The following is a 17,550-nucleotide window of genomic DNA, read 5'->3' on the forward strand; positions in this document are numbered from 1 at the left end:
TCTTATTGGAGCTTCTATTAATTTAGTGTTGAACTCCTGCAGCTGTCCTCAAACGTTTTTATCTTTTGTCTTCTGTGTTTTCTTAGTAGGCTTGCTTTACTTCTAGGGGGACTTCTTAATCAGCTTTATCTTCCCAGCTCTCTACTGATGTTTCGTTTCTGCTGTCATGATTTTATGGTTCAAGACCGAATTCTCGCTGCTGCTGTGTTCTGGTTGTCCCTTTGCCTATAGCATCTTGTTCTTGGTTCCTGGATTCACTAGCTTGTCTTATTTCTCTAATGTTAACAATGGGCTTTTTGACACTTCCTGCTCTCTCTGTATAACCTGTTTCCTGCAAGTTACTTTTCTTGTTGCTTGTTTTGTCTCTATTTGCGTTAGAAAATTTCCTGGATGGGGATGCCTGGCTGGCTCAGTCGGTTAAGTGTCTGCCTTCGGCTTAGGTCATAATCCCGGGATCCTGGGATCAAGTCCTGTATCAGGCTCCTTGCTTAGCAGGGAGCCTGCTTCTTCCTCTGCCTGCCGCTGCCCCTGCTTGTGGTTGCTCGCTCTCTCTCTCTCTTTCTCTGATAGATAGATAGATAAATAAATAAATAAATAAATAAATAAATAAATAAATAAATAAAATCTTTAAAAAAGAGAGAAAAAAAGAACATTTCCTGGATGTCTGGTAACCTTTCGCTGTGATTAAGGTTGTGGAGGGTGAGACGGTTGGTCAAAAACCCTAAGTCAACTCACAGGTTGGATTTCCCACTGTAGGGTGATCTGTCTGGGTTGTTTGGAGGGAAACGTCTATGTCAGTATCTTTAGGTCTTTCCTCTTAGGCTAGTGAAATACCCCAAAGCAGAGTCTTCCAGTTTCCTGCCTAAAGAGCAAAGGTCCTACTCCCAGCTCTTTGGGAGCCCAATAGTAGGAGAAGGCTAGGGGCCTCTGCATTCAGCGTCCCATGTGACATGGTCACTTAATCCCCGTTTCCAGCATTTTCAGTATGGTATCTCTGTTCACAACTGCATTCGAAGCTTCACCAATCCAGACACGCTCTATCTTACCTTCCTCAGGGGGAAAATCTTCCAGACTCTGGCTGGGATGGGCAAGGAACTTGTAGCCCACTGGCTTGGAGTTAGGGAAGAAATCTAGGGATCTAACTGCTTTTCATCCTGGCCCTTATTTTAGCAACCTCTTCCACAGTTCCAGAGGGACCTTGGCTTGCCAGTTCCTGTGTTTTCTGAGAACCTTGCAATGTAAATCAAATTGGGTCTCCATTTTCCCCACTGCCAGTGGAGATGTCTTTTTCCTCAGGGCTGATAAGTCGGTAACCACATGGCTGTCTGCCATCCTGCTTCAAAAATTCTGTGGCTGTTGTCTGTTTTCCCGTTCTCTCCATCCTTGAGGATTTATCTTTCAATTTAAAAATCTCTTTATTGAGGGGGCGCCTGGGTGGCTCAGTCATTGGGCATCTGCCTTCGGCTCAGGGTCCTGAGATCGAGCCCCGCATTGGGCTCCCTGCTCCGCTGGGCGCCTGCTTCTTCCTTTCCCACTCCCCCTGCTTGTGTTCCCTCTCTCGCTGGCTGTCAAATAAATAAATAAAATCTTTTTAAAAAATTAAAAAAAATAAAAGTCTCTTTATTGAAGTTTTAGTGGGGTTTTGAGAGGGAGTGAAATTAGATATATGCATTTAATCACGATCTTAACCCAGAACCCTAACTTTCCTTTTGACTATATTTTTAAAAATATAATTCCTGGGAATAACTCTATTTGGTCATGGAAGATTGCTGTTTTAATGTACTGGGGTATGTTTATTTCTGTCTTTCCATTTAGAAGTCTTTAAGTGAACACGATTAGCAGGAAATGAGCCTTTCTATGAGGAGGATTCAAGGGAAATGTCTCTAGCAGGATAACTTTTATTAAGTAGATGAGAGAAAATCGGAGGCTGGATCCCAGTATGCAGCCTTCAGGCAGCCCCTAAATGATTTGGACGAGTTCCCTACTAGAAGAGGGATCCTATAGTGATCCCTGAGGGTGCATCCAGGGAATGCCTTTTGCAATGTTTTGTTTAGGGACCCAGTATAAATACCAGAGTTCATCGCTGTTCACAACTGTTCACATCGCTGTTCAGTTCATCGCTGACATTCCCTGGAGAGAGGATCAGCTGGTTGCCTGATTTGATCTTCAATCAGTTGAAGAAATTCTGTGATTAAAAAAAAAAAAAAGTGAGTCCTAGATGCCTTTCTGAAACACATCCCATTGCCCATATGGAACCCAGAATTAATGTTAATCTTTTGTCTTCTTCTTTTCTTTCTTTCTCCCTCTTCTTCTCCTTCTCCTTCTCCTTCTTCTTCTTCTTCTTCTTCTTCTTCTTCTTCTTCTTCTTCTTCTTCTTCTTCTTCTTCTCCTTCTCCTCCTCCTCCTCCTCCTCCTCCTCCTCCTCCTCCTCCTCCTCCTCCTTTTTTTGTTATTCCCTTATCTGACATTCACTGAGCGCCTGCCTACCCAGGGCATCTCTCTATGTGAGCTTTTTACGACTCTGTGAGCTCTCTTTGTGAGCTCTCTGTGCACAGAACCTGCCCTCAGTAACTCTTTCAACAGTGCCACCCCAACCTTACAGCACAGCAAGAGAGGGGGAGGTGGGAAGAGGGTCAGAGGCATATCCAAGGCCATGTCACACAGTAACAATAATTTTTCTCTCTGTGGCCTGTGATGAGGAGTAAGTGAGGATATTCCTAAAGCATCTAGCATCCAGCTTGGCATACAACGGGACACCTGGATTTTGAGGGACAGCTTTATGGGGTGCAGGGAGCCTCCTATTTTAGGTTCTCCTGATACTTTTAAATACTAGCACTTTTGGAGGAACACTTGAAGGGATTTAGAGACTCAAGATAACACAAACGAGCTGAAACTACTTAAATCAGTCACTGGGACAGGGTCCATAAAGTATCCACGGTGACCACCCTGCTCCTTTGTCATCTTTAACCCTGGGTTAGGCTTGGCCTGGGCTCTCTCATATTCCTGAAGGTGCACACTCTTTGATTCCACTGTTCTCCTCTCCTCTTTCACTGGAAACAGGTTCTAATCCACCTCTCACACGAAGCTTAAGCTCACCAGTCATTCTTCCTGGTAGACATTTCTGAAACTCTGAGTATTTTTGAGAGATCAATTTTAGCCAAAAAAAAAAAAAAAGTTGCACACTGATGGGCATGTTGCTGTTCCCCTGTGCAGTGTTGCAGGCCCTCCCGTGCAGCAGGACAACTGTTGAAAGCCACCAGGTGGTGGAGAGGGCAGCAGATAGACTGGGTACAAGTCCCTGCCAAGCTGTGTAATCTTGGGCAAAGTCGGTACTTTTCTGAGCCTTCATTTACCTACCTGTGAAATGGGGACACGCAGAGGATTGTGGAGAGGACTAATGAGACATTACACTTCCACTCACGGTGGTCCTTCCCGCCCGGGGTGCCGTCCCGGGGCAAGCTGCCGGGGAATCGCGCGCGTGTGTGCGCAGGCGTGTGGGCGCGTGGGGCTCCGGCCCACGGCTGTTTCTCAGGGAAGGAGGGCGTGTGGATGTGTGTGACCGGCCGCCAGGGTAGTGTGCGGCTGCCGGCGCCGGGCTGCGAGCGAGACGCCCGCACCCGCGGCCGATTGGCAGCGCGGGGTGAATGAGCGCGCGTCGGGGCGCTGGGCACAGAGGCGGCGGCGCGGGGCGCTGCGGTGCGCGCCCGCCTGCCTGCCCGGGTGGGGGGCGGGCTGCCGGTGGGAGGGGGAGGGGAGAGGGAGGGAGGGGCGGGCGTGAGGGAGGCAGGAGGGGAGGGCGGGCGGGCGGTCAGAGCGCGGCTGCCGCGGAGCCCGGCGCGGGCGGCTCTGCCGGGGAGCGGGGCTCGCAGCCAGGAGGCGGCGCCGCGGGGAGGGAGTGCGGGGTGGCGAGCTGGACCGGGCGGGCCGCGGGGGACAGCGCTGCGGGCCAGACCGGGGGCGGCGGGGCGCCGTGGCCGCGGTCGCCGGGACGTGCCGAGGGGGCGTCGGGCGCTCCCGAGAGAACCGGCGAGCCTCGGCGGAGCGTTGTCCAGCTGGGCACCGGGGCCGCCGCGACCTCCGGTTCTCGGGGGACGTGGCAGAGGAGACCCGGCTGCGGGAGGGAGCCGGAGGAGCAGGTCGGCGGGTCCGGGCAGGGGGAGAGAGAGAGCGAGAGCCAGCGAGAGCCAGAGAGAGCGAGAGAGCCTTCGAGGGGTGGGTGGGTGTGTAGGGCGACGAAGGTGTGTGATGTGTCTGTACGGAGTGTGTGAGTGTGTGTGTAGGGGTGTGTGTGCCTCTCTGTGTGACTGTATATACTGTGCGTGTCAGTGAGGGGCGTGCGTGTGTGTGTGTGTGTGTGTGTGTGTGAGAGAGAGAGAGAGAGAGAGAGAGAGAGAGAGAGAGAGGAGAGAAAGAGACAGGGGAGGCTGGGAGCTCACAGAGCTTGGGTCTGAACCCGTGTAAGAGGGAGGGGGCTCGGCAGAAGCGGGTGTGTGTGTGTGTACACGTGTGTGTGCAGGGTGTGTGAAGGGTGAGTGGGTGAGTGTGTCACGGGTGCTAGGTGTGGCTGTGTGTGTGTGATGTAAGGGTGCCGGGTGCACGTGTGTCCCTGGCTTACCCTCCCCTTCCCCCACCAGATGTGTGTGCACGGAGGGAGTGTTCAGGGGGGAGGTAGGGCTCCACTGCAGCAGCCCCTTGCCCGGCTTGCCTGCCTGGCCATCTTCCTCAGGAAGCCAGACATGGCCAAGCTGCCCCTCCCCTCCCCCAAATACTTCTAGGGTTAAGGGGAAGGGAGCAGGGCCAAGCCCCAGGAAAGAGGGGAAAGGCTGAAGGGACAGCTTCTGCCAGACCAGGGCACCCTGCTTCTCTGGCCGGAGCCTGGCTGCCTTCTGCTGCTCGGCCAGATCACTGGGCCCTGTGCTTTGCCCCTCCCAGGGCCTTATGTTCCCTGGGGTCTGAGTGAGGGAAAGCGCCAACACCTTAGGTTGGAGCCGAGGTGGGGGTGGGAGCAGGCTGAGACTCTTTGGTGAGGGTTTGCTTCTTCACAGTTGTATCCACAGAAGGGTGCTTGGCACATAGTAGGCCTCAGTAAGTATCTGAGGGTGGGGGGGGAGGAGAGAGAGAAGAGAGGGAGGGGTCTGAGTCTGGGACTCCAAGTCCACCCTCTCAGCTATCAGCAGAAGATGGGGGCAGCTGGTTGCCTTCAGACCCCAGTCCCTAGCTTGAGCAGGTAGGGGAGGGAGGGGTTTAGGGAGAGGGGCTTTAGCTGGAAGAGAAGGGGAACCACAGGAGAATCTGTTCTGGGGCCTGAATGGAGGAAGGAGCTGGCAACTCTCCTTGGGCAGAGCCCTTTGCATCCTGCCCCCACCACCTGCTTCTCGGTGATCAGCAGCCTCTCTCAGGGGGCATCCGATCCCAGGCAGCCAGGGCTCATAGCACCTCTCCTCTCTCCAGGACCTTCAAGCTCAAAAGGTGCTGAAGAACTGAGCCCCCTGCCCGCTGAGGCCACCGGAGGCCAGGTGGGGCCATGGCAGGGCATGGCTGTGTGGGGCTGGGGCTGTTCTGCTGGGTCCTGCTTGCTGTTCCAGTGGGCCCCCAGCCTGCCTTCTCCGTCCCAGGTGTCCCTCTCACCACTTTGACCCCACCACCTCAGAGTGAGGCCTCTATGCTGTCTCTCAACCTGGGACTGAACTTCAAATTCCACCTTCGGGGACCTGCTGCCGCTTGGGGGATCTCCGTCACGGAGACCCAGCCACTCTCTCCTGGGCCAAGCCGGGAGCCCGAGGAAGAGGTGGCCAGTGGGCTGAGGACTGATCCCCTTTGGGACCTGCTGGTGGGCTCCCTTGGGAACTCCCCCCCAGAGTGGGGCTCTGCTGAAGGCAGCTCTACTCCCTGGGCCTCCTCCCTGTCTCCAGAGTCCACATCCCCTGTCTCTGGGCCCACTGACCGGCCCACTGCTCCCTATCAGCCCAGGATGGGCACTGTGACCTGGGACACTGCTCTGACAGCCACGGCACCTCCATCCAGTGCTCCCAGGCTCCGCCAGAGTGAACTGGAGCTGAAGTTTGACATGGCGCTGAGAGCAGGTGCAGCCCCCACGCTCGGGCATCGAACGCTGCCCCTGCTGCCCAGCCTACGGGCCAGTCTGGCAGAGATAGCCGGGCGCCTGGGACCCTTTGGTGAGTACCCACCCCGTCTGGAGGAGAGCCCCTGCTGGGCAACCTGGCAGGTAGGAGGAAGCTTCAGCCTGGGCTCCTTTTGCAGGCTTCTTCGGCACTACTCTGTCCCCACTGCGGAACTTCTCAGGCCCAAGCCCTCTAGGCCCAACTCCATCCCCAAGCTCTGCCTCTAGAGTTTCAGATTTTCCAGGTGAGTGTTGATTTCTTTGCAACAGACGCTTAGGGAACACTCCTACGGGCCAGGCACTGTGCGGTGGGCCTAATCCACACCTCCCTTTCTCTTTTGACTTCGTGTTGCTTCTGCCAGGGCCTGGGACACGGACGACTGCTCCCGTGGGGAAATGCCCTCTTTGCCATACCAAGTCTGGGTTGGTTGTGGTAGCTTAGCTCCCAGCGTACACGTGGCTACGATTCCTGTTCGGTGTACCCTGGCTCCCTTAGCGTAAGCTCTTGGGGAAGGACAGGATTTTCTCCAAAGCCCCAGAGGCCAAGGCCGGCTGGTAGGATGACCCTTGAACCCCACGTGCTCCCTTTACAGGGTTCTTTGGCACCACTCTCTCCCCGCCCCCATCCCCCCTGGAGAGAAAGCTCCCAAGCTCAGGCCCGTTGGACCCAGCCACTTCCTTAAACTCTGGCACGACGGCAACAGCATCCATAGGTAAGTGTCCTGTTCACTTGAACACGACATGTATTTCACACTTACTACATGCTAGTCACTCATCTGCATTCTGGGACTCTCTTATTTCGTTGTCATCATGACCATCACCACCATTCTCTTCATCCTCACCATGGAGATCTGTCTTAACAGTCTGAGAACAAGCGTTGCTGGGGGCAGTCCCACACAGAGTTAAGTAACGGTCCTCCGGGAGTCTGAGATCCCAGGCAGAGCAGGCTGTAGACAGATATATCAGCGGCAGACAGATACAGGAACTCCTTCTTGGCTCCCACAGCCTCAGTCCCAACTCCACCCTTCACGCCAGTCTGCCTGGCCTGCCTCTCCACCCCGCACCCCGCCCTGGGGCTCTCGCCTTCGCCTTCTGATCTGACCCGACATGTTGTCAGTTGCGAGCAGAGCTGGGCCCCTCATTGGGAAGACGTTGGAGAGAAGACTTTGAGCGGACACATGCCGGCCTTACTCAAGGAAGCCTTTCAGATTATGGGCCTAGACAAGCTGGTGGTGCGGAGGAAGGAGCAGGGCCTCTGGAACCTTGAGACTTGGTTTGGAATTCCAGTGCGCTTACTAACTGGCTGGGTGACCTTGGGCGAGTTATTTAACCTCCCCGAGCTGGAATTTTCTCATATATCTGGGGTTTGATAATAGTACCTATCTTGTTATCGTGAAGCTTCCAGAGAATGCAAGCTCCTGGCAGGAGGCTGGGCATGAAGCAGAAGTTTATTAAAGAATAGCTGTTAACCTTGGCTCTTCCCCTCCTGCATCCCAAATTCACTTCCAGATGCTACCTAACACCGCACCCTTGGCCCCGAGATGTGATAGACAACACAGGCCACAGGGCAGAGTGCACACTCAGGGAGAGGCTCTGGTAGGTGAGGCCAAGCGAGCCTCGGAGAGGGACCTCTAGGCCCAGCTTTGTTCTGCAAAGCCTTTATTTTTTTTATTTTTTTTTTAAAGTAAAAATTCAGTTTATTCATCTGTTTATGACACCGTATACAAGGGCAAAGTGTTTCACATCATCGATTTCACTTCCAAGTCCTTGGAATGTTCATTGCTTCGGCTAAAAGGAGAGACTACACGTGAGAGGCAGGCGACGCTCAGGCAACTGCAATAAGGACGGGGAGGGGGCGATGCCAACGCCATCCTCGCAGGGACGGCCACAAGGGGACTGTTAGTCACAAGCTATTTTCTAGAACTGTTAGCTGGAAACAAAGGAGCACCATTCCTGGGTGCTCATCCGTCGTGGGCCTCAGTCATCCCCACCACACAGGTACAGCAGCACTTTCTGGTAGTCGCCCTTCGTGTCTTGCTGGATATAGTAGTACAGGGACTTGCCGTACTTTCTCTTGAACTCAGACCTAATTTTCAACATGTCCACTTCACTGCGAGAGACCATGATTCTAATCAGGACTTTATCCCGAGTCCCCTTGCCCTTCATGGAGTCGTACAGTCGGTCAGCAAAATACAGGGGCTTGTTCTGAATGCACTGGACCAGGTTCAGGAAAGCATTTTCCAGGTCTCCTTTGACCTCCTTCTTGATGCTCTCCAGCATATCATAAGGGCTGTAGCTCTTGTACCTTTCAAATACTTTCTGGAGGTGACACACACTCCGCTCGGTCATGATGCTGATCCACTTGGGCACATCAGTTCCTTTCCTCTTCACTCCAGCATCATAGAGATCCCGGGCATCTTGGTCAATCAGTTCATAATCAATGACAGAGCCGTCCTCTGCTCTTCTACCCTTTGCAAGGGCAACCATCAGCTTGCGGAAGTCACCAGATGTGTCAGAAACGATGTCCTTCTCCAGATCAGTCTTGTACATTTCTTTGTAGACTCTGTTAATTTCCTGAAGCTCTTGGTTGGTCCTTGAGCAGATGATCTCAATGAGGGAGTCCTCATCAGTCCCCAGCCCCTTCATGGAGGCTTTCAGCTCAGAAGCATCATACTGAGCAGGTGTTTTCAATAGGCCCAAAATCACGGTCTCCAGGTGGCCGGACAAGGCTGACTTCAGTGCTGATGCAAGTTCCTTTTTGGTCCTTCTCTGGTAGGCGAAGGCAATATCTTGTCTCTGTTCATTGCTGCGGTTGGTCAAAATGTTGACAATGGTGACCTCATCCACACCTTTGGTCTTGATGGCCGTTTCAATGTTCAGAGCGTCACGCTCAGCATCGAAATTGGTGTAGGCTTTGACCGACCCGTACGCACTTGGGGGCGTGGAGTGATCACCCTCCAAGCTTAGCTTGCAGAGAATTTCGTGAACAGTAGACATTTTGAAGGAAGCTGGGCCCGGCGCCGAGAGCTGCGAGCGTCCCCAGTTGTAGAGCAGCTCTGCAAAGCCTTTAAACTTGCTGGGAATTCTCTCGGCCACCGGCCACCGCACTGCACCGTAGCAACCAGCTCAGCAGTGGGAACCGCTGGTTCCGCAGCTTCTTCCAGCTCCAGACTTAACACGGAACCAACTCTAGCTCCCTCCCGAGCAGTCGCTGCACTCCTGGGCATGTGGCTGGGGAGGCTGCTGACCCCTCCCCATTCAGCCCAGTGTGTAGCAGAGGCAGATCTGCTGTGAGGTGGGGGTCAGGCTCTGTGGCCCCCGGGGAAGGATGCTGGCTGGCAGTCTGTCAGCCTTGGTGACAGTGCTGGCCAGGCAGGTTTAATGAGTCTGGACAGTGTCAGAGGAAGCCCAGCTCGCGGTCCCCTTCCCCCTCCTCACTGACGGCTGCAGGAACTCAGCCTCTTCCTGGCTATTTCTCTCAGATAAACCCAGGAGGGCTAGAGGCCTCTTGGCCAGAAGGTCAAGGGCCTTATTTCAGCCAGCAGCATGTGTAGGGAGTAGGGTCAAGCAGTTAGGGGACAAAAGGAGTCTCTGGGTGTCTCCTCTAGCATCTTTCTAACCTAGGTGTGGTTAAGCTTTGACTCTAGGGCTTCTCTTCTCTTGCATTAGGCTTCCGTCACCGTCACCTAAGGCAGGGCTAGTGTTCAGCCAGTGCCTCCCGGGAGAAGTCGTGCAGGTCATTTACATATTGAAAGACTTTCAACCCAGTTGTTAAGTACCCACCTGCCTTAGTGCCCTGAGTACTCCCCTCCACTCCCTGACCACCCTGGCTGACGTCTATTCTGATTGGCTGCCATCTGGGCCATTTACAGTTGTTAAATATTTCGAAGGTCAGTTACCCTTACAAAGAGGCTCAATCTTCCCTGATCCTAGAGGTGGGGGTGGGGAAGAGGAATGGGGCCAGGCCGCTGAATGGGCTACAACTTCTACTGGGAGAGTGATTTCGCAGCCCTTTGATCTGGGCAGCTGGTAGATAATCAGGCCTGACTTTTCCATAAATCTAGCAGCCCCTCTCCCTGACTCCTCCCCAGCCAGCTGTGACCTCACCAATTACTCACATTGACAACCTATCTCCTTTCTTGCCCCTGAGGTCAAGAGGGGCCACAGGGCCAGAGTGGGACCACCTTGTAAGAGAGGGCTGCTCAGGAGAGGCATCCTAGGAACTCATTATCTTTTGGGCTCTTCTGGGGGAGACTGAGGGCTCCTTCTGGGGAAGCCTCAAGTGGGGAGACAGGGGATGAGGTCAAGTGGATTCTTCCAAGGTAGAAGCTGGGTCTTCTCTGCCTGTCCCCCACCCACAACATGGCTCAGCCCTGGGTACACAGGGCTCCCCCCAGAAAGCAATGCTCCTACCTCAGAACTACCTCCATTGTGAGACCTGAGCTGTGCCTGCACTTTGTCTATTTTCTGGTTTTCATTTTTTTTTTTTTTCTGGCTTCTTAGCCATGTTAAAAATTCGCTCTAGTTGCCGTAGTGCTTGGGGACAGAGGTGAGAGATGGGGTTTCTTGTGGCCCTCGGGTAAGACGTGGAGCTGGAAGAAGGCGAGGTAGAGCCGAGCTCTGAGAGCTGCGCGTGTCTGCTCAGGGAGCAAAGAGGAGGCCACGTGGGGTGGCAGGCTGGCTCAGGCCGTGGCACTCCTGGGCACGGTCCTGTTGCCTTTCTGCAGAGCCCGCCAAAGCTGAGGAAAAGCCAAGCAAACTCATCCGCTTTGCAGAAGAGGGTTGGACAAGAGCATCTGAGGGGACAAAGGAATGAGGTTGATGGAGGGGTGTCAGTATTTGATGCTGCTGATGTCAGCCTGATACCCACCCCTGATCAACAAGCCACCCCAGCTCATTGAACCTCATTGAACTCATGGCTGTGTCTTCATTAGGTGTTCAGGGCTGGTCAGTCCATCCAAATGGTGTTCTTTAAATAGGGTTCAGAAAGTGAAGCAATGTGTTGCCTTTCTAAGCAAGTTTACGGTGTGCTGAGAGATGACAGTCTTTTTTTTAAGATTTTATTTTTTATTTGCTATTTTTTTAAAAGATTTTATTTATTTATTTGACAGAGAGAGAGGGAGAGAGAGCACAAGCAGGGGGAGCGGCAGGCAGAGGGCGAAGCAGGCTCCCCGCTGAGCGGAGAGCCCAACGCGGGGCTGGGTCCAGGACCCAAGCTGAAGGCAGATGCCCAACCGACGGAGCCACCCAGGCGCCCTGAGAGACAATAGTCTTTTGTTGGTTAAATCAAGAACTAGTTTGAGGCCAGAAATAGTCATACTCACATGAACACAAACTGTTGATTGATCGGTGATCAACATTAGCCGATAACGCTGATACCAACAACAATCACAGGGCGAATGCTTATTATGCACCAGGCACTCCAAGAGCTTTGGACCCATCGTGCATTTATCCTCCTAACAGCCTTATGCAGTGGGTGCTCTTCCCCTTTCAGACTTGAGGAATGCGATGGAACGGGAAACAGGGCGCGTGCTGCCGTTTGCAGCAGGCAGCGAGCTGTGTATACTTCATTTTTTTGGCTGCTCCCTCTCTGCCCTCCCCAGTTGTCTGATTCTGTCTTCCCCTCCTCCCTTGTTCTCAGGATTGCTGTTTTGCACGTTTCCAGCAGGAACTGGCACGGCCTGGGGGTGGGCATGCACCTGGGGTCCTCCTGTAGTGTACCGCCGAGGCCAGGCGGGAGTGTGGCCAGGCGGTCGGGGCAGGAGTCTGGCTGTCAGGAGACCCTCCCTTCCTCATTCTACATCTGCCTCCTGTGCTCCTCCCCATCCTCACCGGGGTGTCTCCATCCTCCACCACCATCTTTCTCCCTCCACACTTGTTTGCAGCTGCAGTTCTGCTGAGCTTGCTAGGTGGGGTAGGGAGAGGTTCAGCCAGAAGCAGCTTCCTTTGCTGCCTGGCCACGGGAAGAATCCTTGGATCTCTTTCTAACTCTTCTCTTGCTCCAGGAAAGTAAATTAGGGCTCTTACTCCTCATTCTCTTTTACTTGACCCCCCACCCGGCCTTTTAAAAAAGACTTATTTATTTATTTTGGCGGGGGAGAAAGTGGGAGCGAGCATGTGTGGGGAAGACGTAGGGGGAGAGAAAATCTCAAGCAGACTCTCTGCTGAGAACATGACCCAAGCTGAAACCAAGAGTCAGACACCCAACCGACTGAGCCACCCCGGGTGCCCTTTGACTTCTCTTTCCCCAGGGGACGTGGGAAAGGTGTTGGAGCACAGAGTGGAGCCGGGGGTCTAAGTTAGCAAATCCTAGAGCACCTGAGGGGCTCACTCACTAAGATGGCATCTTAACCACTCTACTCTCCCCAGTGGTTCCTTCCTGGGAGTTCAAGGGTAGCCTTCAGACCCAGGGGAGTCGATCTCAATGTCACCTGTAGAGTGAGAACTCAAGGGGCATGTACATTAAGAGCCTTAGACAAATGACTTTGTGAGTGAGTCAGGATGGGGACCATGGCCATAGGTAAGCTAAGGGTTGGGGGTATGGCAGACAGGAAGGCCAGTGAATAGGAAAGGTTCTGTTCTCCTCAGATGCTGGGGACAGGAGTGTCTTACCTCTCCCCCCATGCATGTGTGCACATGTGTGTGTAGGGGCTTTTCCTGAAGAGACAGGGGGAAGAGGGAAGCAGATGAAAAAAAGGGGGGGGGGGAGCTTCTCCTAGCACCAAGGTGGGAGTTGGGAGTCAGGGGTGCAGAATAAAAGAGAAGCAAGCTAGTATTATGCAAAAGCTCTGGAATTGTGAGAAGGGGCTCAGACCGGTGCTCAGATCTGGATTCTAGTGGCAAAGCCCTGCCAATTTGTGAACTTGAACAAGTCACTTTGCCTCTTTGAGGAGCCTCAGTGTCTTCGTTGGACAAATAAGAGGATTCTTTTATTCAACAAATATCTGCTCAGTGCGGGCTCTGAGCCAGGCACCATTTTAGGCACAGAGATTCAGATGTGAGCAGAGCAAACAAAAATCTTTGTTCTTAGGAAGCTTTCTTTCTGGTGGGAGGATTGAACTAGAGGGGCCTTCTCCAGTTCCTTCCAGTTGTAAAATTCTGTGGCTTCTTAAGAAAAACCCTTTTCTAAGGGTGCCTGGTGGCTCAGTTGGTTAAGTGTCTGCCTTCAGCTCAGGTCATGATCCCAGGGTCCTGGGATAGAGCCCCGCATTGGGCTCATCAGACTCCCCTAGCCGAGTCTGCTCCTCCCTCTCCCTCTGTCCCTTCCCCCGCTTGTGCTCTCTCTCTCTCAAATAAATAAATTCATATATATATATATATATATATATATATATATATATATATATATATATATATATAATGAAAAACCCTTTTCAGTAGCATCGCACAGTGATAAGGGGAAGTGAACAAAGCAGAGCGCTGAGGGTGGGTTAGGGATGCGGGGAGGGATGAGAGCTGAAACTACTGCTGAGTTTGACAGGGAGGGGAAGGCAAGGGGCAGAGAGACCAGGTGAGTCTCTTACTTAAGGAAGTGTGTCTTAGATATTATGAAGACTCTCTGACTGGCATACAGGCTACTACTGGCTGTGGGGAAGGCAGAGCAAGGCGGCACAATTGCCTCAGACGAATGTTCTTTGCCCACAGACCCCACCACCTGCACGTCTGGCCCAGAGGACTCGTCTCCTGCCAGCCTCGGGAAGCCTTCGGTGGAGCCAGAGTGTGCGGCAGGGTCCTGCAGCGTGGGAGAGCTTCCTGAACCCGACGGGCAGCCTCCTGTGGCTCCGCTGCCCCTCTTCTTCCTGACCCTGGAGGCCAACTGGGCAGAGGCCAGAGCTCGCTGGGGGCTGGCCTGGGAGGCCCACGTATACGGGGTAGGCACGCTCTTCGGCCTGGTGGCCCTGCTGGCGCTGCTGGCCCTGGCGCTCTTGCCCTGGCGCTGCCCGCCCGGCGCTCCCTGCCTGGCGCTGCTGGACCTGCTCCTACTCTCGGCTGGGACCACGCGGGCCTTCCCGCTCTTCTACGACGCCTATGGGCACCGCGACCGGCTGCCCCCGCTCGCCTGGCTGCTGCTGCAGGATCTTCCGCTGCCCTGCCTGGCCGCCGGCCTGGGCCTGGCATGCCTGCTGCTGGCCCGGCCGCGCCCGCCGCGCTGTCCCGCCGGGCTGGCTGCTCTGCTGCTCCTGGGGCTGGGGCTGGCGGCCGCCGCGGCAGTCGGCAGCGCCGCCCACCGCCCGCTGCGGCCCCTGCGGCTCGCCTCCCGCGGGCTGCACGCCTTCCTCGCCGCGCTCCTTTCCGGGCTCCTGCTGGCGCTGTCCTGCTGGGGGGGACGGCGGCGGCGGGCCGGAGCGCCCCTGGGAGGGTCTGGTTTCAAGGGCGCCACCCCTCTCCCGCAGGCGCGCAGCCCCTTCGCCCCGCGCGACTCCTGGCGGCGCGCGGCCCGCACTGCCCCGGTGGCGGGCACCTTCGGGCTGCTGAGCGGAGCCCTGCAGGGCTACGAGGTGCTGCACGCCTTGGGCTATGGCGGCCAGCCTGGCCTGGAAGGACCCTGGCCCTGGTGGGCCTTCCAGCTAGGCCTGCGCCTGGGCGAGGTGGGCGTCGCGCTCCCGTTGGCGCTGCTGGGCCTCTACCCCGCGCTCAGCAGCCCCCGCGTGCCGCCGCGCTGCTGGGCCAAGCTCTTCCGCTTGTCGCCGGGCCACGCGGCCCCCCTGCTGCCCGGGGGCTGGGTCAGCGGGCCCCCAGACAAGGAGCCCCTGAGGGGCGCCATCGCGCGTGGCGATGCGGAGCTGCTGCAGCTGTGCGCCCTGGCGGGGCCAGGCCCCGACCTCCTGCTCCAGGGAGGCGGCTGCCGGGGCTTCGAAGGCAAGGCGGCCAACCCGGCCCCTTCTCCGGCCTCCTCCCCCTGCAGCGATTACACCGTGGACTTCCGCCCGCCCTCCCCAATCAACCTGCGGCGCAGCATTGAGGAGGCCCTCTGCAGCGAGGCGCTGCTCACGCCCGGCCTTTTCCAGGGCCCTGCCCTCGGGGAAGCCCTGCCTGGGCTCGGCCTCCTCCGCACGACCTCGTTGGGGGCTGGGCCCAATGGGAGGTCTGAGGAGGCCCCTGGCTCGCCTGTGCCCCAGGAGCTCCCCTCTCCTGGGGCCTGGCCGGCGGGCAGCAGCGCCTCTTCCGGCTCACTGTGCGGACTTTCGCGGGACAGCTCGTCCATGCTGCTATGCTCCAGCCCGGACAGGCCCCCACGCTGTCCGCTGGTCTGCGTCCTCAGTCCCCCGCGGCCCTCAGGAAGCAGCCCTAGCCTCCCGGGCTCAGGCTCCTACCAGGCCCTGTCCCCACCCTCCCGCGACTCCCCAGAGCCTCCCCCTGAGCTGCAGGCCGCAGAGGCTTTGCTGCAGGAGCAATTCCTGGCCGCCTGTCGACAGATCGACGAGCTGAGTGTGGGCAGCGACACCATAGACCTGTGAAGAGGTGGCCCCTTGGCTGCCCCAGCCTACGCCCCCTCCTGGCGCCTGCTCTGCCCGAGACCTACACACTGTAACCCTTCCCCAATCCTGCCTGGCTCAGATACCTCTCCCCGCTTCCTTCCCCATCCAGGGGTCCCTGGGTGGGTGGGTCGGTCAGCAGCCAGGCTCTGTTGATTGGGGTTAGTGCCACCCTCTCTGGAGCCCTGGGCGCGGATGCCCTCAGCTGCAAGTCTAGGCTGGCAGGGGTCCCACTTTCCTTGGCATTCACCAGCAATAAAGCCCCAAGGTGCTCCACTCCTGACCACCACTCCCCACTCTGGTGCTGAGTGAGAGGGCTGTCCTCAGAGGACCTCGAGACTGGCTTCAGTCCCCACACCCACCTGTGCCATGCCCAGGAATCCCATTCTTGTGTGATGAGACTCCCTGTCCAACACGTGATCCTTCCCCATAGAAGGGTCCATGGCCCATCACGGAGACTCTACAGCAGTTGGGTGGGAGGTGAGCGCTTTCAGAGTTAATTTATCAATAAAATATTTTCCGAGAAAGGTCTGATCTTTTTGGGAAAGTTTAGATGAGTCAACAGTAGCAGCAGCTTCATCAGAACTGGAAGACAAGCAGGGCTTGGGTGGGGTGGCTTCATCTCACACCCCAGTGACCTTCACTCCTGACTGCAAGAAGCCTCATGCCACAGCTGGGATGAGTGAGGGCCCTGGCAGTGACCCCGTGAAAACCCTCTGACTCTCTGGGAAGTGCCTTGTCAGAGATGAAACAGGCCCTGAGAAGCGAGGTGGGACCTCTACAGTCATTGGTGGAAACGTTTGCATTCCTAGGAGCCTGGCCACAGGCTATGGTGGACAGCTGGCTAGGGACTAGTCAGTCCGTAGTAAAGTCCTTCACGGAAATGTTGATACACATGTCAAGGGCTTGATCACTTTGAGCTGGGATCCCCAGCAACCTCCCTGCCGTGTTCCCAGAGGAATTCACAGAGAACACCACCTGCTCCACTTATCAACAGGGCCTCTTCAAGGCTGGACTTACAACCCCTCTTTCCCTGCACTCATCTCCCATAGGTGCAGATCCCCCCGAAGAAATCCTATCTTCCCCCAAACCTCGGCCCCATCCTCCCCACCAAAGCAGAACTCCCAGTGCCGAGACCCAGGCTACGAGGCCCTCTGGAACCTCTCCCTTGTCCGGAGCCTTGGGCTCTTGAGCTCTGTGGTGTGCATTTGTCATTTGGCTAAAATGCAGGAAGTTCAGAGTGGCACTAAAACAGGGTCATAGATTAGGTCTGAAAATGAAACGATGCCAGTGCTTTGGCAGATGTCTTGCCCATCACAGGGAAACTGACAGGGGCACAACATCCTAGGCTTGGAGTGGGAAAACAGGTATAGGAATGGTTTTTCCTCCAGGTCTGCCCATCAAGTCACGGGGGTTGGAGAAGGGAGGCCGGAGAGTCAAGAGGAGAGCAGGCAGGGGGTCGGGAGGAGTGGGCCCTCCCCAGACCAGGTCCATGCACTAGTGGAAGAATTAAAGCACTGCCCTCCTTGCACGTGAAGATCTGTCCTGCCTGAGAGGAGTGTCCAGGGTCTTGGCCCTCAGAAGGAGGAAGAGTCAGTGATGTTTGGGGAGAGTGAGGGTCATGGCAGGGAACTCGATGAGACAGGCACCACCGAGGAATGGAACTAGAGCGGTTTTTGACTCTGTCTCCTCCATCACCTGGCTCAGCTTGGCTCAGAAATTCTTGCTGCATCGTCACTCTGGGCTGAGGCCCAAGGAACTGCCAGCCTCCTAATTATAGGCATTTCTCACTGGTGTCGTAGTGGCTGTAGCGGACCCAGCATCAGAGCTGCTTTGTATCATGGAAGGGGTGTTTGCTGCTCGGAAAAATTGCTCTTTTTCTTCTCCACCAACCCTTCCATCTGCTTCTGCTCACACCCAACTCCTCTTGGCCACCTCTTCCTCGCCCTAATG

General features: G+C 55.6%; 1 protein-coding gene and 1 pseudogene across 3 annotated transcripts; one reads left to right on the forward strand and one right to left on the reverse strand.

The window, feature by feature from the left end:
- The first annotated feature begins 3,940 nt into the window (after positions 1 to 3,940).
- Positions 3,941 to 16,116, forward strand: PRRT4 (proline rich transmembrane protein 4). 3 transcript variants are annotated; one of them, XM_045792711.2, is made up of 6 exons: positions 3,941 to 4,136; positions 5,452 to 6,176; positions 6,262 to 6,366; positions 6,715 to 6,834; positions 13,766 to 13,992; positions 14,515 to 16,116. In XM_045792711.2, exons 2-6 carry the CDS (start codon positions 5,525 to 5,527, stop codon positions 15,577 to 15,579), a joined length of 2,169 nt encoding a protein of 722 aa, XP_045648667.2. In that variant the 5' UTR covers positions 3,941 to 4,136; positions 5,452 to 5,524; the 3' UTR covers positions 15,580 to 16,116. The 3 variants fall into 3 exon arrangements, with proteins under 3 accessions (XP_045648667.2, XP_045648665.2, XP_045648666.2); XM_045792709.2 differs by having other exon boundaries at positions 13,766 to 16,116; XM_045792710.2 differs by lacking the exon at positions 3,941 to 4,136 and having other exon boundaries at positions 5,164 to 6,176; positions 13,766 to 16,116.
- Positions 7,780 to 9,174, reverse strand: LOC123788986 (annexin A2 pseudogene; annotated as a pseudogene).
- Positions 16,117 to 17,550: the final 1,434 nt, after the last annotated feature.

This window comes from Ursus americanus, chromosome 3 (assembly GCF_024610735.1).
Source record: "Ursus americanus isolate L20-20 chromosome 3, mUrsAme1.1.p, whole genome shotgun sequence".
Classification (NCBI taxonomy): domain Eukaryota; kingdom Metazoa; phylum Chordata; class Mammalia; order Carnivora; family Ursidae; genus Ursus; species Ursus americanus.

Coding starts and splice junctions, on each gene's coding strand:
- PRRT4 (XM_045792709.2), top strand. CDS start 5,525: ATGGCAGGGCATGGCTGTGTGGGGCTGGGGCTGTTCTGCTGGGTCCTG. Junction 6,177..6,261: donor CGGGCGCCTGGGACCCTTTG/GTGAGTACCCAC, acceptor CTCCTTTTGCAG/GCTTCTTCGGCACTACTCTG. Junction 6,367..6,714: donor TAGAGTTTCAGATTTTCCAG/GTGAGTGTTGAT, acceptor CTCCCTTTACAG/GGTTCTTTGGCACCACTCTC.